General features: G+C 44.1%; 2 protein-coding genes across 6 annotated transcripts; both read right to left on the bottom strand.

Annotated features, from left to right (window-relative positions):
• Positions 1–92: 92 nt before the first annotated feature.
• On the bottom strand, positions 93–21,214 carry prr12b (proline rich 12b). 5 transcript variants are annotated; one of them, XM_077620084.1, is made up of 16 exons: positions 21,075–21,214; positions 17,315–17,466; positions 17,005–17,166; positions 12,359–16,758; positions 11,432–11,638; positions 9,946–10,020; positions 6,099–6,900; positions 4,923–5,512; positions 4,550–4,666; positions 4,290–4,423; positions 2,832–3,571; positions 2,633–2,752; positions 2,471–2,568; positions 2,248–2,379; positions 2,058–2,153; positions 93–1,076 (listed from the first exon to the last, which is right to left on the bottom strand). In XM_077620084.1, exons 1-16 carry the CDS (start codon positions 21,077–21,079, stop codon positions 942–944), a joined length of 7,965 nt encoding a protein of 2,654 aa, XP_077476210.1. In that variant the 5' UTR covers positions 21,080–21,214; the 3' UTR covers positions 93–941. The 5 variants fall into 5 exon arrangements, with proteins under 5 accessions (XP_077476210.1, XP_077476209.1, XP_077476211.1 ...); XM_077620083.1 differs by lacking the exon at positions 21,075–21,214 and adding an exon at positions 19,371–19,634; XM_077620085.1 differs by lacking the exon at positions 21,075–21,214 and adding an exon at positions 18,727–18,901.
• On the bottom strand, positions 20,113–26,328 carry prrg2 (proline rich Gla (G-carboxyglutamic acid) 2). Its single transcript, XM_077620092.1, has 7 exons — positions 26,161–26,328; positions 25,986–26,089; positions 25,147–25,319; positions 24,889–24,922; positions 24,288–24,420; positions 23,611–23,736; positions 20,113–21,361 (listed from the first exon to the last, which is right to left on the bottom strand). Exons 2-7 carry the CDS (start codon positions 26,065–26,067, stop codon positions 21,319–21,321), a joined length of 591 nt encoding a protein of 196 aa, XP_077476218.1. The 5' UTR covers positions 26,068–26,089; positions 26,161–26,328; the 3' UTR covers positions 20,113–21,318.
• Positions 26,329–26,543: the final 215 nt, after the last annotated feature.

Genomic DNA, 26,543 nt, shown 5'->3' with positions numbered 1-26,543 from the left:
GATATGTTAGGATTTGAAGAGTGTAACAGCATGTAGGCTGAATTTAAGATTCTTGTGCAGGCCATATTCAGTCATATTTTCATCAAATGTCATCACGTGTCAATCGAACTGTTTTATTTGCGTTTGCCAAATACAGGAATTTCATGTACAGAAGAAGGTGGAAGTGAAGAACGAAGAAGCTGTACATTATTTACACATCATAACAACAAATATGCTCTGCGAGAGTTCAAATGATGGCAAATATCAATCGACAACAGACAGATAAAAAGGACGCACGGAAACACGGACGTTTAAGCGTTTGGATCGTTTGGATGGTTTCATGTCACTCTTCCTTTTAGAAAGCTTGTTTTTTCATTCGTGTTTTTACAGGAATAAACTCCTCTGTGTGCTTGTCTTTTCAAGAACAAGCACCAAAAATATATGTACAGCTTAATTTAAATACATTTACTGCTTTCAAACAGAGGCGAGTAGAAACAAGGAGACTATTACATAGTCATTTTAAACCTAGTTTTACCTCTGGAGGTCTTAAGACCCCAAAACAGCAAGTTGGCCGTTTCTTGTGGACTCCTTGAAAACATCATCCAAATTATATTTACAGACCTCAATCCCTTTAGGGCGATTTCTTTTTTTCTTCTTCTTTTTTTGTGTGAAATGTCTTTGTATAAATTATACAACCCACATTTGTCAATTCAACGAGTTTGTCAGTGTGTGCGCATACTGAGTAGACCTTCATGGAATTGTGTTGGGGGTCCCGACCGGATGATCTGGGCTCCCTCAACGTCCTTCACATTGACTTCAAAGTGCACGAATGTTCATTCTTCTTCAAATGAGCATCTCGGAATGAGACCTTCCTCAAAGAAATGAACGGTCATTTTCAGTTTCCGTAAAAAATAAAAAGCCTCCATTTTGTTCTCACTTCCCTCTCACTGTAGGTTTGTCCTTCAGGTTTTGCCGCTGAGGCTGAGCAGCTCCATGAAGGAGTTTAAGAGGCTCTCCAGCCAGCTTTGGTTGGCCATGCACTGCTGCACCACTTCCTCCTGGCCGGGGTCATCTGCCGCCTGCTCGATGCTGTCCGTCTGCAAACAATACCAATTTGTCATTTTCCAGAGTGAGATTGAAAGTATACTGCGTTTACAGCAGCATTATAATAGCTACCAATATTATTTTGTGATGATTTCATTGATTCCATTTTCAAATTCATGATCATTTTGAGTCAACATTCACATGTGCGGTCGATTGGTCGCCGGTCTTTTGGTCGCCGGTCTTTTGGTCACGGTCTTTTGGTCGCAGTCTTTTGGTCGCTCCGACCGCGACAACGGGTGACCAAAAGACCGGCGACAAAACAAGGTAAAACAACACGGTCTACGCATCAATAAAAGCCAACAATGGCCATGAGCAGTTTCACTGAGCCGACGTGTGAGTGTAGAAGAGTTTGTATGTATACATCCGTTGTCCCTTTAAGAAGCTACGTCAGTCAGGGTCTTAACAAGTTCTCTAACAAAAAAGAATAAAAGTCCGGGAAATTTGGAGCTTTTCTTTAGCCTAATAATTACTAGCGCATTAAGTATGACTAAATAGTAATTCGCAGTTTGTACGTTAAACTTGTGTTTCTATTTGTCTGACTCATTTTTTGCCAAGTTCCCTTTGGACGGAGCTACCGCCACCGGCTGCCACTTGAACGGCGCCATCTCCGTTTTAGCTACCGCAACCAAGATGGCACCGTTCAAGTGGCAGCCGGCGGCGGTAGCTCCGTCCACTCTTGTTCGTTTTGTGTTTTTGCTGCTTTTCTGTCTTAATGATTTGATTTGGTGATTCTTAATGATCCCATTGACTTTGATTTGCTTTGTACTTTGTGATTTTGCTTTGTTGTTCTGTCTAATCACCCTGTGCTACTGTCACAATGAAATTTCCTGAATACGGGATGAATAACGTTATCCAATCCAATACAATACTCCAGAGCGACTTATAGTCCAGATAATACGGTAGTTTTAAAAAAGGGGAAAACAGTCTCCGAATCAACCAAAAAGCTGTAATTTAGCATAAAGCAGCATGCTTACTTCCTTCTTGCAGTGCAGGAAGGTGTGATACTTATAGTGGTGAAGGGAATGATACAGACTGTAGATTCGGCAGGTTTCAATGGAGAGCTTCAGATCCTAAAAAGTCAATAAAACAAAAAAAAGAGAGAATTGTCTATGAGCATAGAGTCCTTTGACAGAATAAGGAATTTATAGCAGGAGAAATACTTACTTGATGCTTAGGAATGCTCCTCTTTCCACGGTTGAGAGTTTTGCGGTTGTAAGCCTCCCCACCGAGTCGAACTTTGACAGTCCCACATTCCAACGGGTCTGCTGTCATTTTAGGGAATAGATGAAGGGCCTCCTAGCAAGCGAGAAAAGCGCACACAGACACGGAGGGAAAAACAAAGTCAAGCTTTTCTGTGGCCTGTCCTTCGTGTTTGTTGTTTGCATACCTGGTGCTGAGCACTCATGCTGACTCTTCTCAACAAGCGTTTCTTTTGTTCATTCAGCAGGCTGTCAATCTTCCTCATGGGCGGCAGGTACAACTCATCTATGTCATGAAAAAAGAAAAAAAAGTGTTTTTCCCCAAAAAAATTCTGAGGAGAAGTTCTCACCATCCGTGTCCTCCAGGGCTTGGATCATATCGGGATCCAACGCCGTGCTGACCAACATCTCCACGTAGCTCCTGAACATTTCCCTCATGGCCCGGCTATTCATTCCCACCCGCAGAGTTCCTGCAAAACAAAGGCGATACTGACCACCGAGCCCAGGAGAGACTAATCTTACACACTACACGTCCATTGCGACACCGACCTTCATCTTCGCTGGGGAGGGAGGAATCCGATTCCGAGGAGGAGGACGGCAACTCCTTCATCCACTTCTTCCTCTTCTTCGGGGGAGGCTCGGTCTTCTCCATGGAGGTTTTGGCCCTGGGGTGCCGCAGCATCTTCTTCTCAACTCCTCTTTTTTCCTCCTTCAGCGTCACGCACGGCGCCGTTCCTCTTCGGACTTGCAAGATCTCCCTGGCCAAGTTCCTTCCTTGCTCCTTGCGTCCGGCCTTTTCCGCGACTCCGCTTTCTGGCCCCGGTACGTGGTTCTCGTCGGGCCCGTCCTTGGCCCGCTTCTCCTTTTCCTGGCATTCCCGCTCCTGTCGCTCCCTTTCTCGGCACGCCCTGTCCTGGTCCTCCTTGCTCCTTTTCTCTGTCTCTTTTTGTTCCCTTTCCAAGTCTCTCAGCTCCTGGTTCTTCTCCTCTTTCTGCTCCTGGTTCCTTCTTTCACTCTCGCGTTGCAGAAGGGCTGTTTGGTTTTGAACGTTGGGCTCCCTTTGCGCCTCCTTTTCCGCATTCACCTTTTCTTTCCGTTCTCTTTCTCTCTGCTCCTTCTCCTTTCTCTCCCTTTCCACTTTTTCCTTTCGCTCTCGTTCTTTTTGGTCCTTCTCCCGCTCTTTCTTCTCTTTCAGTTCTTTGGGTCTCTCTTTGTCCCTGTCGTCTCGATCCACTCGAGGTGGGGTTTGATTGTGAGGGGCGGGGAGTTGTTTCGGTAGCGACTGGCGTCTGTCGGAAAAAAAAGGAAAAAAAGACAGGTTGAAGTTTGTAAGGCTCAACAAAACGCCGTTTTCAGCAGGTGGTGGATTCTGCATTTTTTGTGTATTTATGATCCGCTTGGTCAGATTGTTTTCAAAAATATGAATAAGCAAGAGTGTACTGGATAGGATTGACGTGGTATTTAGATTGGTTCATTTTCAATCTTTTAAATCGTAGAGATTTTTTATTTGAAAGGTTTTTAGTGGATGATTGAATCAATTAAGTGAACACAGTCAACGCAGGAAAAATGTGTTTGTTTTCATTTACCAATTATGTTTTCCTTTTTTAAATGTTTTTTTTAGAAAATTAATATAGGGGATTGGTCCCAAATTTGCGACACAACTGCCTGTTGCACCCGTCCAGTTGTAGTATTAGTGTATGTAATTTTAAGCAAAATGAATGAAACATTATGAAGAAAGTATCTATTTTGGAGGGGAAATTTTTTAAATAATAAAAGATTTGAAAAAGCCTAATTGACAAAAATATAAATGAATCTAAATGAAATTGAATAATTTAAATAAAAATTACAGCTCAACAATTATAGGGAAGATTAAAAAAAAATAATCGCTCATTTGCAATTCTGACCTCACAAAAGCATGAATACATATATTCAGTACATACACAATAAAATAATAGAATAACATTTTAATTGTTTCAAACATGATCTGGTACTAACTACATGACTTACCTCAGAGTTAGACCAGTTCTGTGCCATGGCTTTCTGGAACACACTCTGACGTAGTCTTTCTTGTTGACATTCTCCAGGAACTTCACATACAAACGCTGGTATCGCATTTTAGCATCCCCAAAATAACCCAGATACTGGCGGGAGGGAAATTAGAAACAAGAACAAAGAATCAGAATAGCTACATTCTGCAAACAATGCTGATCATTTCGAATATTTTTACAGCAATATGGATTTTCTCGCAAAAGAATGGCAAAACTCACATTACTGGTTGCACAAAACTGCCTTTGACCATCTTTGATCTCGGGACTGAATTTCTGGAGTAAAGCTTTCTGCACTCTCCAGATGGGTGGGGGCTCCCGACCCGTCTGCAAAGCCATCTGAGGATGCAAACAAAAAAAATAAGATGTCTGCTATTTCTAAGCCATTATTAACCTCCATTTCAGATTAGGAGGACATTTGGCTTCAAAATTAGGCAAAAGTGAGACATCACTTTTTGCCTATTCGGCTACATCGTCAATTAAAGAACAGGAACTAAATGACCAAAGACTTTGTTACAGATAGACTATATCGTGGGATAGCAAAACTATTCATGTTGGCTTTTACTTGTGAGTACAAGCAAGTTAGTTAGCTCACCTTGAGGGTGCCGATGTCCTCGGTACGAATAACAAACTCGTCCCTTTCCCGGAAGATTCCCTCCCCTCCGCTCTCACTGTCCTCCTCCTCGCTCTCCCCCGCGATGGCCGCGTCCGCCTGCTTCTTGGCCAGGTGCAGGGCGGCGAGACGCTGGGATACCGGAGCCTCGTCCGGGGTGGGAGGGGACGGAGGCGGCGAGGGGGAGGCCGAGGGAGACGAGGACGACGGGGAGGAGGGGGACGCCCGCCCGGCTTCGGCTTCCTGGTCGTGGTCCGAGCAGGATGGGGGCGGCGTGGTGGACGGAGGGGGTACAGAGTGACTTTGAGGAAGGTTGGAGAGCGGGGGGGAGGGGATGGCTGGGGGGGAGGTCGAGGGGGGTGGGGAAGTGCCGGCCGTGGCGGGGGCCGCTTGGTAGGGGGCCTGTTGCGGTTTCCGGGGAGAATGAGAGGGGTCCGCCTCTTCGGGCTGCCGGATGGGCTGCGAGGAGTTGGCAGATGCGGGCAGACAAGCGGGGGAGCAGGTGGCATGAGAAGGGGAAACGGAGGGAGGTCCGGCCGGAGCTGGAGTGAGGGCAGGGCCCGATGGGGAAGCTGGAACACAGAAAATTTGCTTTACCTTCTGCTAGGCATCGCTAAGAAACTTGATCAGTGTTGCAAATGGTTTCCAGCTGTTATTCATATTTTTTTTTGAAGACATCATCAATGTCCATGTGAATTTAGACTTCAGAGCTTTAACTCCCAATGAGTATATACATTTTAAAAATTGTTATTTTTATAAGTATCCATTTATTTAAATTATTACTGTATTTTTGGATGTTTTAAATAATATATTTTGAATTATTGAATTTATTTTTGGTAAAAATAAGTTAGTGCATCGAATAAAAAATAAATAAAAATAGAAATAAATCCTGGTTACAGCCTCAAAAAACACGAGTTCTTTCCCCATAATATCTGATGCTTGGATTTATTGTCTATTTATTTTACTTCTATTACCTTCTTCATTTTATGAACAATATATTAATCGCTTCCCAGCTGAAATTGGACATCTATTGCCATCGAGGGATGTTTTCAATATCAATTTCCCTCTTTTACTAACTGCCACAACACACAAGTGGGCTGTCATTGAATGAGTTCAGCTGATGGGAACTTTTTTTTTTTCAATAAACTGAGGCCTTACCTTCATTTCTCAAAGCTTCTGACGTCCACGTGTCGGACATTTTCTCCTCTTCGGTCACCCTCGTCTCTTCCAAAGTACCCCGCTGCGAATCGGGTGGATCTGTTTGCATTTCCTCCTCGGCGGCCGATTTCCCTCCCCCTTCCTCCTCCTCCTGGCGATCTCCGCACGGCTCCTCTTCCAGTTCGCCGTTGGATTGCGAGGAGACAAAGTTGCTCTCGTCCGGAGCGCTGGGCCCGTTATTATACGCGAGCGTCCCCACTTCGCCATTGGCCCCGGCGGCGGAATGGGCCGGGGAGGTGGCGGCGGGAGGCAACGGGCTGAGTTGCGGCTCCTGCGGGGTGGGCGGAGACAGAGTCGGCGGGACTTTGACCATAGCCGAGGCCACGGCGGCGGCCAGAGAGTGCGGGGTGTCGTAGAGGGCCGAGATGGCGGAGGAAATGCTTTTCTGCAAGTCTTGGTTTTTACTGACCGAGTCTTCCTCGTCCGAGGAGAAGGAGGGCAGAGCCTCCAGGTTCCCTTTCAGTTCCTCGTCCAGTGGTTTACAGGGACTCGGGCAACTACTGAGGTCGCCGACCCTCTCCTCGCCGTATGACCCCGGAGGCTGCTGCGGCGTGGTCGGCGAGAGCGGAGGCGTGGGGGTTATGGGTCGGATCCCTCCTTTTAGAGAGGAGCAGGCGTCCAAGGAGTCCTGTTCGCAGCCCACGTCAGCCAGTTCCAGGCCGGACTGTTTTTTACCCGTCTTCAGGAAGTCCAAAAAAGAGGAGACGAAACCGGGTTTGAAGTCAAATGCTTTGTCATCAACCTGCAAGAAGATGGGTAGAGGAGCGAGATTATTGTATTATGCTTCAGAATGATATTAATATTAGAAAGGACCCGATTAGGGATGTCCCGATTTGAGACTCAGTAGGGATATCGGAGCAGGTGCGCCTATATTTTGGAGTATCGGACAGTAATTTGTCACAAGATCCCGTCTAGTAGTAGCATTGGATTGGATTGGATAACTTTATTCATCCCGTATTCGGGAAATTTCCTTGTAACAGTTTTCATGTGTTTTTGACTGCATTAACTCAAACCACAGGGCAAACATGTCTGCTGTGTGGGACCATTTCTCTTTAGAAAGTAATTATGGTAACAGAGCCTCTGGCATCAGTGAAAACATATCCAAAAAAAAATCTACCTCTATCATGTGATGCTAAGCTCTATGGTCACTTTCCTACACTCTCATTTTTATTGTACTTGTATGATGGCAATAAAGGCATTCAATTCAATATAACCGCACTAACATTTACATACCTGTCAACCTCTGCCGATAACTGCCCTTATAAATGATTATGATTCCCCTTACAAACCCCCAAAAAACCTTACAAACACCGTACGACTGCCCTTATAAATGATTATGATTCCCCTTACAAACCCCCAAAAAACCTTACAAACACCGTACGAGTCGTACGGTGTTTGTAAGGTTTTTTGGGGGTTTGTAAGGGGAATCATAATCATTTATAAGGGCAGTTATCGGCAGAGGTTGACAGGTATGATGATGACACTAAAGGCTTTTGATTTGATGTAAAGGTATAGCATCCCATAAAACTAAGCTTTCATTTCAAACTATTCCAGAAAATGTAGGTTTTCATAAAGAGCAAGCTTTCCACAATACTAGTGTCCTACAAGTGCAATCAGTGGATTGCCGTCAGGTGCTTCTTGCAGCCCAACCCCCGTTGCTTCAACTGAGTCCGAGTCTGTGCTGGATGTTTCGAAAAAAAAATGCTGGCCCAACCCACAGCGGCCCTCGAGGACCTCTGTTGCAGACTCTCCAAGCCAGTCCAAGTCTTTTTCTGGACCTATTGTAAATGTTGGCCATCAAAATGCAGACTTTTGACCATTTTGACTCATTTAAGAGCACCTTTGTTGAATGATATTTTACCCATTTCATTATATGCAGCGGTGTATGATGACACTAAAGGCTTTTGATTTAATGTAAAGGCATAGCATCCCATAAAACTAAGCTTTCATTTCAAACTATTCCACAAAATGTAGGTTTTCATAAAGAGCAAGCTTTCCACAATACTAGTGTCCTACAAGTGCAATCAGTGGATTGCCGTCAGGTGCTTCTTGCAGCCCAACCCCCGTTGCTTCAACTGAGTCCGAGTCTGTGCTGGATGTTTCGAAAAAAAAATGCTGGCCCAACCCACAGCGGCCCTCGAGGACCTCTGTTGCAGACTCTCCAAGCCAGTCCAAGTCTTTTTCTGGACCTATTGTAAACGTTGGCCATCAAAATGCAGACTTTTGACCATTTTGACTCATTTAAGAGCACCTTTGTTGAATGATATTTTACCCATTTCATTATATGCAGCGGTGTATGATGACACTAAAGGCTTTTCATTTGATGTAAAGGCATAGCATCCCATAAAACTAAGCTTTCATTTCAAACTATTCCACAAAATGTAGGTTTTCATAAAGAGCAAGCTTTCCACAATACTAGTGTCCTACAAGTGCAATCAGTGGATTGCCGTCAGGTGCTTCTTGCAGCCCAACCCCCGTTGCTTCAACTGAGTCCGAGTCTGTGCTGGATGTTTCGAAAAAAAAATGCTGGCCCAACCCACAGCGGCCCTCGAGGACCCCTGTTGCAGACTCTCCAAGCCAGTCCAAGTCTTTTTCTGGACCTATTGTAAACGTTAGCCATCAAAATGCAGACTTTTGACCATTTTGACTCATTTAAGAGCACCTTTGTTGAATGATATTTTACCCATTTCATTATATGCAGCGGTGTATGATGACACTAAAGGCTTTTCATTTGATGTAAAGGCATAGCATCCCATAAAACTAAGCTTTCATTTCAAACTATTCCACAAAATGTAGGTTTTCATAAAGAGCAAGCTTTCCACAATACTAGTGTCCTACAAGTGCAATCAGTGGATTGCCGTCAGGTGCTTCTTGCAGCCCAACCCCCGTTGCTTCAACTGAGTCCGACCGAGTCTGTGCTGGATGTTTCGAAAAAAAAAATGCTGGCCCAACCCACAGCGGCCCTCGAGGACCCCTGTTGCAGACTCTCCAAGCCAGTCCAAGTCTTTTTCTGGACCTATTGTAAACGTTGGCCATCAAAATGCAGACTTTTGACCATTTTGACTCATTTAAGAGCACCTTTGTTGAATGATATTTCACCCATTTCATTATATGCAGCGCTGTATGATGCATACCTGTCAACCTCTGCTGATAACTGCCCTTATAAATGATTATGATTCCCCGATTCCCCTTACAAACCCCCAAAAAACCTTACAAACACCGTACGACTCGTACGGTGTTTGTAAGGTTTTTTGGGGGTTTGTAAGGGGAATCATAATCATTTATAAGGGCAGTTATCGGCAGAGTTTGACAGGTATGCATTTACAATAGTGTTGGGTTTGCTATATTATCAGTATCTGGAGTCAGAAAAATGGTTTGCTTCGAAAAGTTAATAGATTTCATTCACTTTGACACCATATTCAGTAGTAAGGCTTAAAAGACAGCAGGTGGCAGCAAGGATCCTGCAGTAAAAAAAAAAATACAGTAACCATAACAACGGCTGCCGTGGTAACAGTGCTCTCTCTTCTTTCTTTTGTCAGTCAGAGAAAACTGGCTGTCACTCAGCTCAAACCTTCCCTTTTCAACCCCAAATCCTGTGATCGAAAACCAGGGCAGAATGCTAGATAAAAAAATATATACAAATTTTGCATACGGTAGATATTTTCTTACTCTGATAAAACTAGTTTACGGCATTACTTCCCAATTGAAAGCATACATGGAAGTGGATCGTGTGGGATAAGCTTGACACACAAATGTCTTTGCATATTTTTGGGGGATTTCAACTTACACAACTGGTGAGTTTTTGCAAGGTGCCCCAGCCTTCAGGGTTCAACGGATCTTCAATTTCTTTCTTCCATGTGATCTATGGAGCAATCGGAAAAATAATGAGGTTGGAAGAACTGGAGTAGTAAAGATGTAGGCGTTCTTTGTTTAATATATGAAGAACGTTACATGTTTTGCTATGTTGCTCATTGTTCTTTTTGTCTTTAAAAAAAAATCCCCCTATTCCTAGCAAACAACTTTACAATGAGATCTGTATAATGAGAGAAATTAATTGCATGGATCACTAGGAAATGCATTTTTTGGGGGAAAAAATTGCAAAGGGATGCTTTGCTCTCCCATGGGTGACGTTCTATTATTTTGGGGCTATTTTCAAGTTAATTTCCTTGTTAATTCATCATTAGTGGCCACTGACTAAAAAATAGCAATAAATTCATTTTTTTGGTCGGTCCTTTTGTAATTTTAGGGAACTTACAGGTGTCACTTCTTGCACATTTTGGAACATTTCCTGATTTGTAGATTTTTTTAAATGTCACTTTCTGTTTCAAATCAGGTTACTGAGTTTAAATTAGTTAATAAAGGGATAGTACATATTAATGAATATATACATGGGCCTTTTTTTCTGTTAAAAAAACAGAAATGCTGAGACAGAATTGGAAAAAAAGATAGCCTGAATTTTTAAAATCTGAATATTATAAGCCGGGAATTACATTTCATAATGTGACTGATATATAAAGCAAGAGAGAAGGAAGCACGTACATTTCCGACAAGCAGAATTGTCAGATTGATGATTTGGGGTCGAATATGAATTGTTTTCGTCTCATGTCTTCATTTTCAATTGAAATATATAATGGGGAAAAAAATCAGTGTTCAGCCACTGATTTGTTCTCCAAGCATTTCTCATTTATTTGTCATTCTGCCACTCCCCAGCGAAAAAGCCGCTTCACTCGCCCTCAAGCTGTTGTGAATAATTTGACAGAGGAGATGAGAAACTCTCAGCTTTGGTCACACATTGCACATAGCCAATCCATTCATATTTGCAGAGCTACCATCTTAGAAAGATCCTTTTATTCTTCCTCTATTCAGTTTCCCCCCCAAATTCACCGTTCTACCATAATTTAAATTATTGACTGCATTTTTCTTTAAAAAGTCAACTTATTTCCTATTGAACAATAAATATTTCAGCTTCAAAACCTTGCCATTCTTTTTCCATGATAGTCACACGAATCCAACTTTATATTCACCAAACATTTCTCAAATGTTCCATTCTTATACATATTTCTTTTTTATATACGAATTTTATATAAAATTGCATCTTCCAGTAAGTACAAAGGCATTTCAAATTGGCACCATTTTCAAAACATCAATCCAGAAAATCCAAGAGTTATTAGAAAAGAAAATAATTTCATCAGTTAAACTAATGAGAGGACTCAATATTGTACTGTATAAGGAATAAATAATACATTGTATTTTAGTATTTTAGTATACAGTACCTCTCCAGAATTCTCGTGATGCATCCGTTCCTGTGTTTGGTTTGGTTCATTTCTGCTGATGTCCATGTTGGTACTGGGTCCCGGACTGGGACCCAGTGATGGTGCCGATCCCAGAGATCCATCCGACAGAGCGGGATCGGTGCTGGACAGTGAATCCGTCCTCAGAAGTGATTGTGATGGGGTCATGGCAGGACCGTGAAGTGGGACCTAAAAGATGCATTGACACCAATATCATTGAAAGGTAAATCCATCACCCCCTTTTCAGTTCAAATGGATTGGACTTCAGCTATGTGAGGTCACAAAGCAGGAAATAAATAAATAAAATCCACACACATTTTTTTCTTTCTTGGATTTTTTTCAATGTATTACAATTTATTATTACAATTATTTATTTATGTATTTTTATTTGGATTGGATTGGATAACTTTATTCATCCCGTATTCGGGAAATTTCGTTGTCACAGTAGCAAGAGGGTGAGGATGCAGAAATAGGAAAGGCATTTTAGACATAAATAGATAGGTAATAAGTAAGTTAATAAATAAATACATGAATAAATATATAAATAAATAAGCGTGTTGCTGAAATATACACATACACATACGTGTACATACACATTATTTGGGATAATCTAGTTTTTTATTACTCATAGATTTTTCATTTGCCTTTTTTTATTTAACTACTATTTTTTTCCAAAATGGATCTTCCAATTATTTAGTTGATCTAATTTTTTTTTTTTTTATAGTAAAATAAGTGCAACACTAGTACTACAATTGGATGTCGGGGGGCGGGGTGGGGGGCAAAAACGTGGCCAGCCAATCACAGGGCACAAGGAGACAAAGGACCTCCATCCTACCCTGCATGTTTTTTTCGGGATATAGGAGGAAATAATAATCATATATTAATGAAATATATTTTTTGTCACTGTACCTTGATGGGACTGCCTGGCTCTTGTTGCAGTTGTTGTGGTGGTTGTTGCATATGCTGTTGGTAGTTGTGTTGCTGTGGTTGGTGATGCATTTGGTGGTGGGAGGGGGGCACGTGGTGATGCAAGGGATGTCCTTGTTGCTGTTGCGCTAAATGGTGGTGCTCTAGCTCTTGTCGGTGATGTTCATGCAGATCCTGTTGGAGAAGCTGCGCTTGGCTGTAATGTTGCGGCGGATGCTGCTGCGGGTGATACGGCGATAGGTGATGTGCTTTGTTCATATCTTGATGAAGTTCCATGAGACCTTCATCCCTCCTGCCTCGACCCCTACCTCTCCCTCGACCCCTCCTGCTTTCTCCAGCGGCCGATCCCATCGGGCTGCGGTAACAAGAAGGTTCTGGAAGGGGGCGTATCCGCGGTCTGCCCCTGGGCCGAGGAGGGCCTTCACGCTTTGGTTTGGTGGGTTTCCTCCCTCTTTTCTTTGGGCCGTCGGGGGCGGCGATTGGTTGGGACGGTCCGAGGGAAGGATAGGCGGGTGCGTGGCAGAAGTCCATGTCGCCCATCATGGGGCTGAGGCCACTGACTCCTGATGCAGCGGCGGATTTTCGACAGCTAGATATCAAGTCGGGGAGCATTTCGGGAAGGCGTCGACTGTTCAGACGTATATCGGCAGGACCGTCAGCTTTGTCTTCGTCGTCTTCAAATTCATATTCTTGGGCGTAATTTTTTTTGCTTAGTGGTTGTGTCTCACGTCGCTGTTTGAGCAAGTGATATGAACTCGTCTTCAGCAGTTTTTTGGGTCGAGATGAACAAAAGATTGCAGGGCTCATACCAGGATTGTTTGAACCGCCACCAACTCCCATTGACCCTGTCATTTTGTTGACTGGGTCTTGAGCAAGAGCCGAGGTCTGGGACTGTATGAGGCCAAGTTGATCAGTATTCACAGTTGAGGGGAGATCGTGGGTCTTCATAGAGTTGGGATCTACGTTTAGATTTGCATTTCCAGATCCAGAGAGACTGTGACAGTATTGTCCATAGCCTTGATCGCCGTGATGTCCAACCAGACCGTAGCGTTGTCCGGCGTCTCCGGTTTTTAGGACATCCATAGCTTCTTGCCCACGACCTTGGGCAATGCTCTCTTGGGAACCCTGTCCGGTCACCGAATCCCCAGCACAACTCGACTTATACGTTGCCGAGCAAAACATGTCCTCCATTCCTGGAAAGAAAGACCGGTCTTCGTCATTTAAAAGAGAGTCGGAAAAGCAGATAGATGTTAAAGATGTAAACTGCTCCTGTTGCTGATTTTGATTCAGGTTGGATTTTCCACCACGGCCGACGTCATCAAACTGATGTGGCTTGTGTCTGTCCATGTGTGTGTGGGATAGATGGGTTTCTGTCTCTCTTGCTTGGGATTGTTGCAGTTGTTGGGGGGTTCCTATATTCCCCGCCAACCGATGTGTTGGTGGATGAGCTAAACGGGAATGGGAAATTGGATGGTGAGCTTGCGGTTGGTGGTGGCCGTGTGTTGGAGGTTGGTTGACGTGGTGCAAGTGAGGGGTGGCTGGTAAACCCATATCTGGCTCAGACAGAAACCCATGAAGCTCCGGGGCTGTTTGTTGAGAATGGTGGTGGGCTGAAAGACTGTTCTGTCTATGTCTGTCTCCAACAACACTATCACCTTCTGTAATATTGGCGTCGATTCTGATGGCATGTCTGTCCAAAGCTCCGCCACCGTCTCTGCTCCTTGCCTGTGAAAGAGGCTGGTCCAACATATCCAGCGTGGACACCGAGGTCTGGCTTATTCGATTTTGATCTCTCGGAGTGCCTAGACTGTAGCGTGTGTCCAAATTCTGATTCTGTAGCTGCAGTTGAAGCTGTGAAGACTGACTCTGTGCGTGGGGACCCACCCCTGTGAGCCCCGATCCTCGACTTGATCCCATGACACCTTGCTGGCTCAGAGGATGCTGCTGCGGTGCTTGTTGGGGTTCCATTTTGCTCCGAGACATGACCGGGTGCAGCATCTGAGTTTGCTGAGGGCAGTCCGGTGGCGAATTCATCATCTGGTGTGGAATCTGGTTTTGTCTTGCCTGCTGCACATCTGTGGTAGTGCATAGGTAGGACCTATCTGTGCTATCTGAAGACTTTTTTAGCTCCATATGCGGATGCTGTGGGTGGGTATGCTGGGAGCGATGGGAAGGCTGCGGGTGCTGGGAAAGTTGCGATTGCTGACACTGTTGTTGAGAATGTGGTGAGAGGTGGGAAATGTGATGGGGAGGACCTGAATGTTGGTGCTGGGCGTAGGGGTCCCCTCTTCCGTAGTGACCAACCGAAACCATGGAGTCATGTTCTGATGGGTGGGAGTGGGTAGTGCGTGAAAGGGAGTCTGTTGCTCCGCTTACCCCTTCAGTGGTTGATTTTGATATAGTCAGCTCACTTTCGGTTGGGTGTTGCTTCTTCTGTGCTATTTCCAATTGGCTATTCAATCCACCTGGTACTTCACTACTAGACGTTTCCGGCTCAGAACTGCTATTGGTGCTGTTTGTACGAATTACACTGTGCAGGTGGTAACGTTCCTCTGAGATCTTGTCCATGTCGTAAGGTCTTCCCTTGGCCTCTGTATCTCCAGTTAGAGGAAGCTGTTGTGGTATCTGACCAGGTGGATGATGCTGGGCAGAATGAGAAGTTGAACTTTGGGTATGCAGTAGTTGTTCGATGAGGAACTCCTCATCTTCTTCTGCCTCTTGGGAGCGCTCTGCGCTAAGCATGTTGGGCTGTGTTTTGGGTTTGGGTGGAGTGGAGTGGTAGGGCTGTTGCCGCGTTTCAGTAAAACTTTGTGACGATGACATAAATGCGGGGGAGAGCATGGAGGGCAGGTATTTGCTAGCCCCTGAGGCGCCAGGGGATTGTGCGGGCCGAGCTGAAGCGGGAGAGTGCAAACCGGGGTGAGGGATGGCAGAAGTGATAGAGGGCGATAGACTAGACTCATGCAAGTGGAACGAGTTGCCCACATTGGCACCCCCTGAACTTGCAGCACCAAGTCCAGAATCAAGCGTGGCAACTCCCGATGCCCCACTTCCTTTTGGTCCTGTAGCATTTCCATACCCCAGAGAAGGACTCTCTGCTCTTCTGTGGGAGGCTGAGCTAAAGTTTGATTCCCCAAAGACAATTTCTGTCGAAAATGAGCGTCCACCTGACCCTAAATCGGCGAAACCCTTCTCTCCATTTCCTCCTGCTCCAGAGCTAATATCATGCGCGTTAGGGGAACTAAAGCTACCACAAGACTGGGTCATGTGAGTCGACGATGGCTGGTTAGGAGAGTATACTTGGGCTTGTTGTTGGGGAGGGGTCTTGCCTGACAGGCTTGTGCTAGATTTAGCTCCAGGTGGAGAACCGTAGGTCGCGAGACATGGTTTGGCCGTCGGCTGTGTGGACGAAACCATTGGTGAAGGTGGTGCTGTCACCGATTGAGGTGGAGGCTGCTGGCGAGACGGAGCAGACAAGGTTCCACTGTTGGTTTTGGGGTTTGAAGATGATGAAGAGGGGTTGCATGATGCAGATGGTGCCGTGTGTGAGGTTGTTGAGGAGGAGGATGCTGGGGTCGATGAGGAGAAGCCACTAGTAGAGCTCTTGGATTCTTTAGTCCCAGACGAAGAGATGGCTGAGCTGGAGGAGGAAGAAGTGTAGGTCGGTTGAAGGTTAGGCCGGTATGGCTGAGACTCCAACTGCAGTGAGGGTTTGGGATCTGAATGCGGACTCCGCTCCCCCAAGGGACTACAAGAGACACCGGCGTGAGGGTGTTGATTTGGTATATGCTGGTAACCTACTGACCCACCACAATTGATATATTGCTGTAGTGGAAGTGGTGTGGAATGCGTCGGGGGTGAGCGTTGGTAATGCTTAATAACGGTATCCTGTCGGGGAATCGCCCTCTCCTGTGGCGGGAGTGGCTGGGGGAGCGTAGTGGGTATCAGGGCTGGTGTGGAGGAGAACATGGAGGAATTATAGAGCTGAGAGGACTGGTTGTGGAGTTGGGATGACAGCAGGTTAAATTGATGAGGGGATAGGTGGCAACTGGAGGAGGTGGGCGGGGCGTGGTTTTGAGGAGCCGTCGGTAGCTCCTGGGAGCTCCGGTAGGCGCTACTCTGGGAAGACAGCAGGCGGTCAAATCCCAGGCTGGACTGGGAGGGTGTTTTAATGTGCAGCAGGGGGTCGTGGGGGGACAACAAACCATTGGAACTTGGGCTAAAGGTGGGAGAGTCCTGGAGTGAAAGCGAAGGATTAAAGGAGCGGCTGGAGAAAGAGCCAGGATGCTGATATGCGGAAAGGGCGGAGGAGGAGGGAAAGGAGCTGGAACCAGGAAGAGCTCCTGAGATAAAGAGCTCCGTTGGGGATGGTGCGTGCATCGCTACAGGACACAAATCAACATTACATGGATAGTGTCAGTCAATACAAGTATTACTTCAAATGTAACACATTTGGAAAGTCTCCAATTTGAGAGATTTTAATTATATTCGTGCATACATTTTTTTCTTCTTCATATCAAACTTTTTCTGGATGCTATTTTGACAACTCATTCTTATGGCCAAGATAGCTGAGATTTTTTTTAATTCTTTGCAAGAAACTAGGATTCCCCTAACAAGTTGACACATACCAGTCTGCCAAGAGGGAGTGCGAAATTGTGTGAGGAGGGAAGAAGCAGAGGGTGGGGGCTGTGGACCACGGGAATCCAAAGCAGAAATCAGATTCATGACGGATGGATCAGGACCCGAAGGGCCCGAGTGGTGAAGACCGGCATCAAAAAGCCCGGACAGGCCTGGTAACAAACCACATCCATGAATGTTTCACATTCAAATGTGATCATATATATATGACACTTTACTTCTGACAGTAATGTCTGTCGGACAAAGTAAAATCCGTAGCTATAATTTGCTAGAATTAACGTCTCTCGACCAGTTTCTTACCCAGTGTGCGTCCACCCCAAGCCCCACCCTGTCTGGATCCTCCGGGGTGGTGGTTGGTTGCATAGCCCTGGAGGGGATGAGGGGTTCCGTAGGCCTGCCGGTGGAGCAGCTCTGAGTCTGGGTGGGATGACCTGGCACTCCCATACATGAGGCTGAAGACATGAAAAGAATTATTGTTGCAACAATACCAACAAGGCATTAAAAATCAGGTGGGATGGGCTCGTACTTAGAAATAATGCACCAAAGCTGCGCAGTATATAGTAGTCTTTGAGATCTAGTTTGCAAGCACTAGTCATGCTTCCCAAGTACCCCACCAGTTCCATACGTGGATGAAGACGAAGAAATAAAGAAATGTCTTTTTTCCCCCACGGAGTGTTTATTCTCAAAAGTGTTGTTGAACGCGCTAAATTTACAGTCATTTTTTATGCATGGGCCTCTATTTTAAATTGTAGACAATTGTACATGCCACCCATGCAAGGTAAGGCGCAAAGTTTGGTTAGCAGTGTCTGATCTAGCCATGATAGTATTTATTTAACATTCGAGTGCGTATGGGGTAATTGAATTTTTTTTATCAGCAGAATATCGAAGAATATAATATAGCAGAATATAATATATTACCAATTTCATCATACACAGTTTCTGGGTGTGATGACAAGTAGGCTTTTGTTGTTGATGATGACGACAGGGCCTATGTCCGATTATTATTATTGTTATTATTATATCGATCAGTATCAGCTGATTTCATACTGAAAAAACTGCAGAACAAAGAAAATCTGTGAAAATCTTGTTTCCTATGTTGTTGTCAATGTTATCAGATTTGACACCAAGCTAATGAAAAAGGCACTGTTGAAGTGACTTGTTCAATCAAAAGTGAGAAGTGCAACAGAATTTGGGCTAGACTTATGATTCAATATTTTCATCATTTACTGCAGGCTGTAGTTTGGGCAAACTTACTTTACCTGCTGTTCCCACAACGCGAAAAGTTATCATTTTAACCATCTTATTTCAACATAAAGCTCACGGACTCCTCGATTTTCCAAAGCTGCTTGGCCAAAGAATGTATGTGATGGAGGACCAATGTGGTTGTCAAGGCGACGGCTAAATGAAGCAGCCATGCTAACTCCGCGAGGTAGCCCACGGTAGCAACACATTCCAACACACGATCTGAAATTGGCGTGGCAAGAAAATTGCCCCCATGAATCATTTATACGTCGAAGTGTGCGCAAGTGAAAGGGGGGCGACATCTATCCAGTTTTGAACGGTGTACGACACCAGCTTCCGTGCGTGATAATTAGCCCGCTAGCTAACAACGCTTTCAAAAACAGTCATCACGCTCGCCATCCACTCGCGATTACGCAGCGAGTCGACAGCATCCACGGCCGACCCACGACGTGATAGCGAGTGCAACTTGCCGGGTTTCGAACGCCACTCTTTCGGGGTCATCGCATCTAATTAGCTGACGTTTAATCCAGCGACACCGGGGGCACGTTCCCCAAGTCGCGTCACGTGACCTCCTGCTAAACGCTGTTTACTAATACAAGTAACATCGCCTGAATTATTTTTGGGACACTGCATCTGATTTATCGTTACGCAATTATTATTATTTCAAATAATATGCTTGAGCGAACATGTGTTCGTGACCGTCTCGCCGTGGACTGTTGAATGCACGAATAGTTGTCCGGCATCGGCGGAGCGTGTCCGGCTCAGCCGCAAGTGTCTCCGGTGCGAAGCTGTCACGCGTTTACGTTGTCTTGAGGCAGACAAAGCTGCAGCCGTGATGGATAACAATGCAAGAAGCCCCTCCGCCCACCACGATCCCCCCGTCATGTGTCATCCATCCACGCGTGCACATTTCCACCCATAAACCACGCCGATAGATCGCATCCCTATTAACCTTCCATCGCATTCCTTCCAATTAAGAGACGCCCCCTCCCTTCCATCCCCCTTGGGGGTGGTGGTGGGGGGATGATGACAATACAGGACTGAGTGTACCTGAGCAGCCGTGCACGAATGCAGTAAGGAGACCCCGCAAGCCCCGCTTCCGCTGGCGTTTTACCTCGCTTTGGCCGTTCTGTCGTAACTCCATCCCGTCCCAGAGGCGAGATCTCCAAATCCAGCTGCGGGATAATTCCTCTCCATGAAAAAGGGGGGGAAAAAAAGAAAAAAAACAGGGGAGGGGGGCTGCCTGGATGAAGATGGGCAGCAGATAGTGCGGGTGGGGTGGGGGGGATGGGGAGAGGATAGAGGGAAGGAATGTCCTCTCTTCTTCCTTCTCTCTGCGTTTGCTTCTGTTTATTTCTCTGCTTGACGAGCCTGTAGACTGGGAGGAATGGAAGGAGGAGGAGAAGGAACGAGTGGGGGGAGGCAGGGGAGGGGGAGGAGGGGGTCACAGCAGCCAGGAGCACCTCCTCCCCGTATATTTCACTGTCTATTGTCTCCTACGTTCCTCCGCTCCACAAAGCTATTTTGGCCCATTTTCTTCAAGAAGACGCCATATTTAGGACGATTCTTCTCTATTCGGCACCCCTCAGCCTCCCCCCTGCGCCCCCTTGTCCTCGCCTCTCACGCACGCAATTTGTCACGCGCGGCGTATGGAGGCCTTTGGAGGAGAAATTGAGATTTTTTTTTACGGTCACTCGTCTGCTGTTTTAACGACAAACACATGCTGGAACGTGTAAAAGAATGGCGAGCTGACATCTTCTCACCGTGCACGCGCGTGTACTTGTCTGTACTAGCCAGACAAGTTGGCTGCAATGCGTGTGTTTTCCAAGTCACATTCGTCTTTTTTTTTTGCTATATATGGGCGTCCTGGTGGATTTATTGGGAATTTGGAAGATCAGAAACACAAACGTGGACGTACAAAGCAATCGCGATCCTGTCAAAAAAAAAGCCCGACCTTCACCTGCATCCAATTAAGTCATTGGCTGCTATTGTTGGGGCTAGACGTCCAAGCCTTGTTGACTGGGAAGGCTGGGATAGCATGTCAGCCTGTCCCTGTCAAAGTAAACTTGGACATCTTGGGCCATCAATTCCGAGTCCAAATGGATTGGACGCCTAGGGTCGTCCTTCCCATTCAAACTAATCCAACGTCTATTGGCAGACTGAGAGCTAATAATTCTATTGGGCAAGTGACCAATTTTGGCCATTTCAATCATCTAGAAATATTAAACATATATATTTTTAAATAAATATTATGGTTAGCGGGTTGGCCTCACGGTGGGAGACATGGGTTCAAATCCAGGTCGGTCCACCTGTGTGGAGTTTGCATGTTCTCCCCGGGCCTGTGTGGGTTTTCTCTAGGTACTCCAGTATTTCCTCCCACATTCCAAAGACATGATTGGACACTCTAAATTGCGTATGAGCGTGAATGGTTGTTTGTCTCTTTGTGCCGTGATTGGCTGGCCACCCATTCAGGGTGTTCCCTGCCTCTGGCCCAAAGTCAGCTGGGATAGGCTCCAGCACCCCCCGCAACCTTAGTGAGGATAAAGCGGTTCAGAAAATGAGAAATGAGAATAAATATTCAAACCAGCTGAAATCAATAGAAACAGAAATACACTCCGGTTATGATCCCTAAAGACACTAAAACTTTCCCCTCAATGTCATAATTTTAAATGTGAATAAAAGGTTCATTCATTCATTCAATATCTGAACCGTTTTATCCTCACTAGGCTCAAAGAGGATGCTGGAGCCAAACCCGGGCCAAATTGGTGAGCACTCAATCACAGGGAACAATAAAAATTAAAAAGAAAAGAGTATTTACCTCATTGCAGCGTTGTCAATAACGATGTAAGAACTTGCTGCAAACCTTCCCACTCAAAATGGATCCAACAAAAAGCCCCTCAAAGGCAGCCAATGAGATAAATGCATCTCCTATCTAGAGTCATATTTGTACTATAAAAGAATTTTCTTTGCGAGTTTGGCTCACAACTCCGTCCATAAATACGTTACACAACAAACAATATTGAAACTTCATTTGAAGCAGCTGTGGCTGGCTCAGGTCTCACTCACTCGTTGTCTCTTGGGTCTGCAGGCTCCGATGGCGCCCCCCTGTGGTCAAACAAAAAAGCAAGTATTTTTCCGAGTTAGGCAATTTAAAACACATGCGATGCAATCGATCGATATTGTGATATATAGCAGACTCTGTATGGTATGCAACGGCTCGATATGTACCATTTTTTTTAAAAATATGTCACTTTTTCATAAGGAAAACATGTTTCTACCAAAATTTTCCACGAGAAGTGTGTGTCATTGTCTGCCATTGTAATATTTTGCGATGGGCAATAAAATAAAAGATATCATCTGAATTCATGACAAGAAGTATCCATTTTGGGGAAAAAATCATTATGTAAATAGTAATAAGGAAAAGAAAAAAAATTAAAAAGCCAAAGACAAAAAATACAAATAATTCTTAATAAAATTAAAAAGACATGGTTCCTGTACATTTTTTGCTCTTAGAATTGTATTTATTTATTTATTTTGCTATTCTTTTATTTTTTTTGGCTGCAATAGAATGATCCATCGCTCCAAGCCCCTCCCAGTTCAAATGGATTGAGCGTCTATTGCTGTCACTGGCTGCATTCAAAATCAATTCCCCTTATTGACCAGAGCCAACAGTGAATGAATTAAGCTAGTGCTAACTTTTAAATAAATGTCCACTGTCCCTGAAAGCGTTAAACAACAAATGTGTTTGTGCATAGGAAATGGGGAAAAGTGCAGTCTAGACCACACTTTATCACGCAACTCACAAAAAAATGGTTTTGTGGCGCCCTTGTCCAAAAAAATTAAAGCATTTAATTCAGTATGTACAGTATTAATGTGTCTGTCAAGCAGAACAACCCCACAAGCCGCACGTTTGACACCCCTGCAATATACTGTAAAATATATAGTATGTACATTAGTGCTGCACAGAGTATTAATGTTGTAAATTTGACACAAAACATAGCATCATTCGTCCCCTTCTCATTTACCGCTACGAGGTGAGCTTGCCTGTCTGCAACGGTCCAATATGGATGACATATTTGTGTCCTTAAACATTGACCGTGAACATTCTTAATGCCCATCCAGCTGACTTAACAACATGGCTAGCCATTAGCCTGAATTGATGTTGATGTTGCAGGATGACACCGCCACCATAAAATAGTGATGCGGTCAGCAGATTGTCTCTGCTGCTCCCGCCAGATGTTGGCTGAGGAGGCACTTTGACTGTCTGCCAAGTGAAGATGTCATCGATTGAATGTCGTGCATGTGTATGAGACCACGTCACCGCAAAATCTAGTACGCAAACGCCGGCGTGGACAAAAGCCTCATTCTCATTCTAGAGTCTCGCTTTTCAAAATAAGACTGCACGCTGTGGGCGGAGAAGGACTACTTGTTGAATAGCAGAAAGAATCTATCACCCTCACACTGTGAAACGTCGCAAAAGAAGAAAAAAAGCCAGACAGTCCCCCCCACCTCCGCCCCCGGAGCGACCATCGACTCCCCTACATTTGGCCTTTAATCAGTTGCAGCGTACCAATTTGAAAGATATATACACATTATAATATCCCATCTATTAAAGAAGTATAATTTTACCTTTAAAAAAGAATGTTTTAAATCATTTAGAGGTATGCTGGCTTTTTTAAAAAGGAGAAAGGCATCGCTCTCGTTGCTATGGAAACTCTGAATCACCTATTTTTGCAGTCTCTACCAATTTTTGGACCAGCCTATCCACCTCTTGTGGAGTGTTAGTACTGTAATTGGCACTGCAAAGTTAAGAGGAGTGCCACCTATGATTAGGAGTTATGTGTATTAGTACTTGGATTCTATCAGATGGAGTTAAAATTTAACTTTTGATTTCCATATCTTTTTAACGATAATCATCCAAGTCATTTTTTTAATTCAGGAAGCACAAACAGTTGCTGGGGGTTTTCATATTTACTAGCAGTTCCATTTTTCGGACTATTAGCCGTGACTTTTTTCTCTCCGTTGTACCCTGCGGCTTTTATAAAAAACAAACGAGACAAACAGGCTTCCTATTTTTCCATTTGAAAAATATAATAATGTTTCCATTTAATTTCGCGCCACGGTTCGGCACTTCGAGATGACATTCCCACTTGGGGTGCGTTCAAAGTCTCTAACCAATGTTCAATTTTTACACCCTTGAGTTCCAATGGATATCTGGCGTACGTGTATTATATTCTCCAAATTTAGCTAGTTAGCTTGCCTTTGTCCAAAAATGAGTTCATTTCAAATGTATACAGTATATCTTACATTGATTGTAGTTTGCATTAATTGTCCTAGAGAAAGCATCGACTCACCCTGAATAAGGTGGCGGCGGGGCATCGTGCATTCCGCTGCGGTTTAGAGCCTCGCCGTAGCTGGGCAGACCCGGGGCGGTTGCCAGGGGTACCATCTCGGGGCCCGGACGCCCATCTTGCACCATTCTTACAGGACAAGAGATGCAAAAAAATTAGACAAAATTGATTCACAGACAGATTTAACAGGTCAACTTAAGTCAGTGTATGACAAATATGACAACATGAAAAGTCCTGTCACCATCGGGTAAAAAAAAGGGAGGGGCCAATAATAGTTAATTATTTTTAAGTATTAACTCATAGGCTTCCATTGACCATGATTCGAATTAGATACCAAAATGCTCCAAATAATGGTGAGAAATTAGGGATCAATAGGTTCCCACCCGTAGTATAAACTGAGTATAATTATACTTGATTCGTAATAATAGTTCAATTGCAAAATGAATCATTTCGCAAAGCATATCTTTCTGTTCTTATCTGGTGTGCGGGGCAGCAGAACCCGCCATCGCAAGTTGCCATGGCGACAGTAGGGTTCACGTGATTGATATGTGATCATTTTACATTGGGCTTAGGAGAGATCTGCCTAGCAACAAGTGGCACACAAAGTTAGATGAAAAAAAGGAAAAAGACAATTCCAACCATTGTAAGCTATTTCCATATAAACCAAACTGTGAACTTACTGCACGGGTCTCCTCCCCCCCTTGTTCTTGGACTTGTAGAAGTAGAAGCCGAGCACTGTGGCGATCACGCCGCACACTAGTATTGCCAGGATCCCCGCCACCAGCCCTGACACATCCACTCGCGGTGCATATGCTTCAAACACATGACAGCAATATACGTAAAAACTACTGACAATCTTTAGCGTGTACGTCCTAAATCAGGGGTGTCAAACTCAGTTTGTTTGGTGGGCCACATTAATGCCAACGTTAACTTATTGGCCGCTATTGATGGCACTTCCATTTTAGGGTACTCACTAAATACTAAATTTTGGATCATTTCCTATTGATTTTTAGGGACTTTCCAGGATCATTTTTGTCCATTGGTCAGTTGCTGCTGATATTTGGGCATTTCCAGGTGGCCGGATCGGGAACCCTAGTGTGCCACTTACGGCCGATGGGCCGCAGGTTTGACACCCCTGACCTAAATATATGCGATTGATACTGTTGGAATTTAGATGTCCAATTTGCCCAAACAGCAGTGTAAGATTACTAAAACATGATACACAACAATAAAATTATGAAAATACACACATATATATATAGAATAAATATAGCACGTTACCATGGCTTTCAACATAGTCCCTCCAAAATATTTCCTGAACATGGAAACAAAAGAAAAGTATGGTTAAAAAAATCAACTTCACATTTTATACATGAAACATTAATTATAAATAGTTTGCAATGCTTTCAGTCTTTTTTGGGGTTCTGGATCTCCACTTAAATACAGTACGAGTATTTTTTTTTACGCCTATGAATTGACATATGTATTGACATTTTTGTTACTACTAGTTAATGGAGCGTGTTGCTTGGATGATATTACCGTCTGAATCTCATCCTCAAACACTTCCCTGGCTTCTTCATAACTGCAGATCTCCTCCTGACATTCTCTTTCAAGGCTGTCCGGCACCACTAGTTCAAAGTCCCAGCTGTTATAAAGGAGTGAGCGGGACAGGAAGGAATTAGCGGCCTGTTGGTCCACTAATGGCGAACTTCCTGGAAGGCACGGTCAAAAAGGAGAAAAATGACAAAATCATGAATTATGATGAATCCACAAAAAAAATGAATTGGACATCTAGCGCTGTCAACGGCACTGAAATATCTAAGCATTCGTGCCTTGCAATTAGATAAATACTCTAAATACTTTTGAGTGTTAACTATGGACTTGCCAGAGGCAATTCTTCTATTTACTCATTATAATTTCACAAATTTGCCTTTTATTAACATTGTTCAAAGGAAAAAAAAAACATCTTGACTGAACATATTGATGTAAAAAAAAAACACAAAAAAAAGGTATTGGCATTCTTAACTGTTGTGTCAAAATCTTTTTTTCTTTATCTGAAACCTAAATGTTTATAGTATCAAACAAAAAGAGAAATGGGACTTTTCATGTTCCAATATTTTTGTGTATGGGTATATATATATATATGAAAATGTGTACATACATAAATACATATACACACATGTTATTTGCTTGTGTATACTGTAAATATGTAAATACATATTAGTGCCATACAACATGAAAATATAGCGTATAAGGTGTATTTCAGATTGGGCCTTGCACACTTGGATTTTTCTTCAAGGGACCACCTCCGGACAAAACAAAAAAGTCTGAAAACCCTTGTTCTATTTGATTTGTAAATGAAAAGAGGTGTGGTTTACCTGAACTGTGTTGGTAGGTGAAAGAGCAGCAAACTAGCTGCAGGAAGGTCAGTAGAGGAACCCACATCATTGAGGCACCCATTGAAACAAAAACTACATGGACTCTGACAAGGAGAGGTTTCGGTTAAACTTTCAAGAACACGTCTAAGGTGAAACCCGCACCCAGCACGCTCACCTGATGGCCTTGGTATCTTCCAAAGACGATGTGTGGTCCTTCCACTCTTCACAAATCCATTGGGAGTTTCCAGAAGGGCTTTAAAACATTTTTTTTGGTCTGAAAACTCAAGGTACAAGTGTCACACACCAGAGTCGTCTTCCCAAAGCAAGCTCATATCACAAAACCTGTTGGGCAACATACCAATTGGAGGGCGGGACTGCTTCTAACTGCTTTTTTTGTTAGTTTTTGTGTACACAAGCATTTAAAAATGTATTGACCATTTTGTGCTGGAATTCCATTTTCTATTTTTAATACCATCCCATTATGACGAGTGTTTTGACAGCTTTACCAAATTTGAATGATGACCCAACTTACCAATGATACGAAATGGCTTGAAAATC

Source organism: Stigmatopora argus, chromosome 14 (genome assembly GCF_051989625.1).
Source record: "Stigmatopora argus isolate UIUO_Sarg chromosome 14, RoL_Sarg_1.0, whole genome shotgun sequence".
Taxonomy (NCBI): domain Eukaryota; kingdom Metazoa; phylum Chordata; class Actinopteri; order Syngnathiformes; family Syngnathidae; genus Stigmatopora; species Stigmatopora argus.
The sequence above is the reverse complement of the archived record's forward strand: the minus strand, read 5'-3'. Positions and strand labels throughout refer to the sequence as shown.

Coding starts and splice junctions, on each gene's coding strand:
- prrg2 (XM_077620092.1), bottom strand. CDS start 26,067: ATGGGTGCCTCAATGATGTGGGTTCCTCTACTGACCTTCCTGCAGCTA. Junction 25,320..25,985: donor CACCTACCAACACAGTTCAG/GTAAACCACACC, acceptor CGTGCCTTCCAG/GAAGTTCGCCATTAGTGGAC. Junction 21,362..23,610: donor CCGCCGCCACCTTATTCAGG/GTGAGTCGATGC, acceptor GTTTGACCACAG/GGGGGCGCCATCGGAGCCTG.
- prr12b (XM_077620083.1), bottom strand. CDS start 19,453: ATGGAGAGGAATTATCCCGCAGCTGGATTTGGAGATCTCGCCTCTGGG. Junction 17,167..17,314: donor TTGGGGTGGACGCACACTGG/GTAAGAAACTGG, acceptor GTTTGTTACCAG/GCCTGTCCGGGCTTTTTGAT. Junction 1,077..2,057: donor TCCTGCACTGCAAGAAGGAA/GTAAGCATGCTG, acceptor TATTGTTTGCAG/ACGGACAGCATCGAGCAGGC.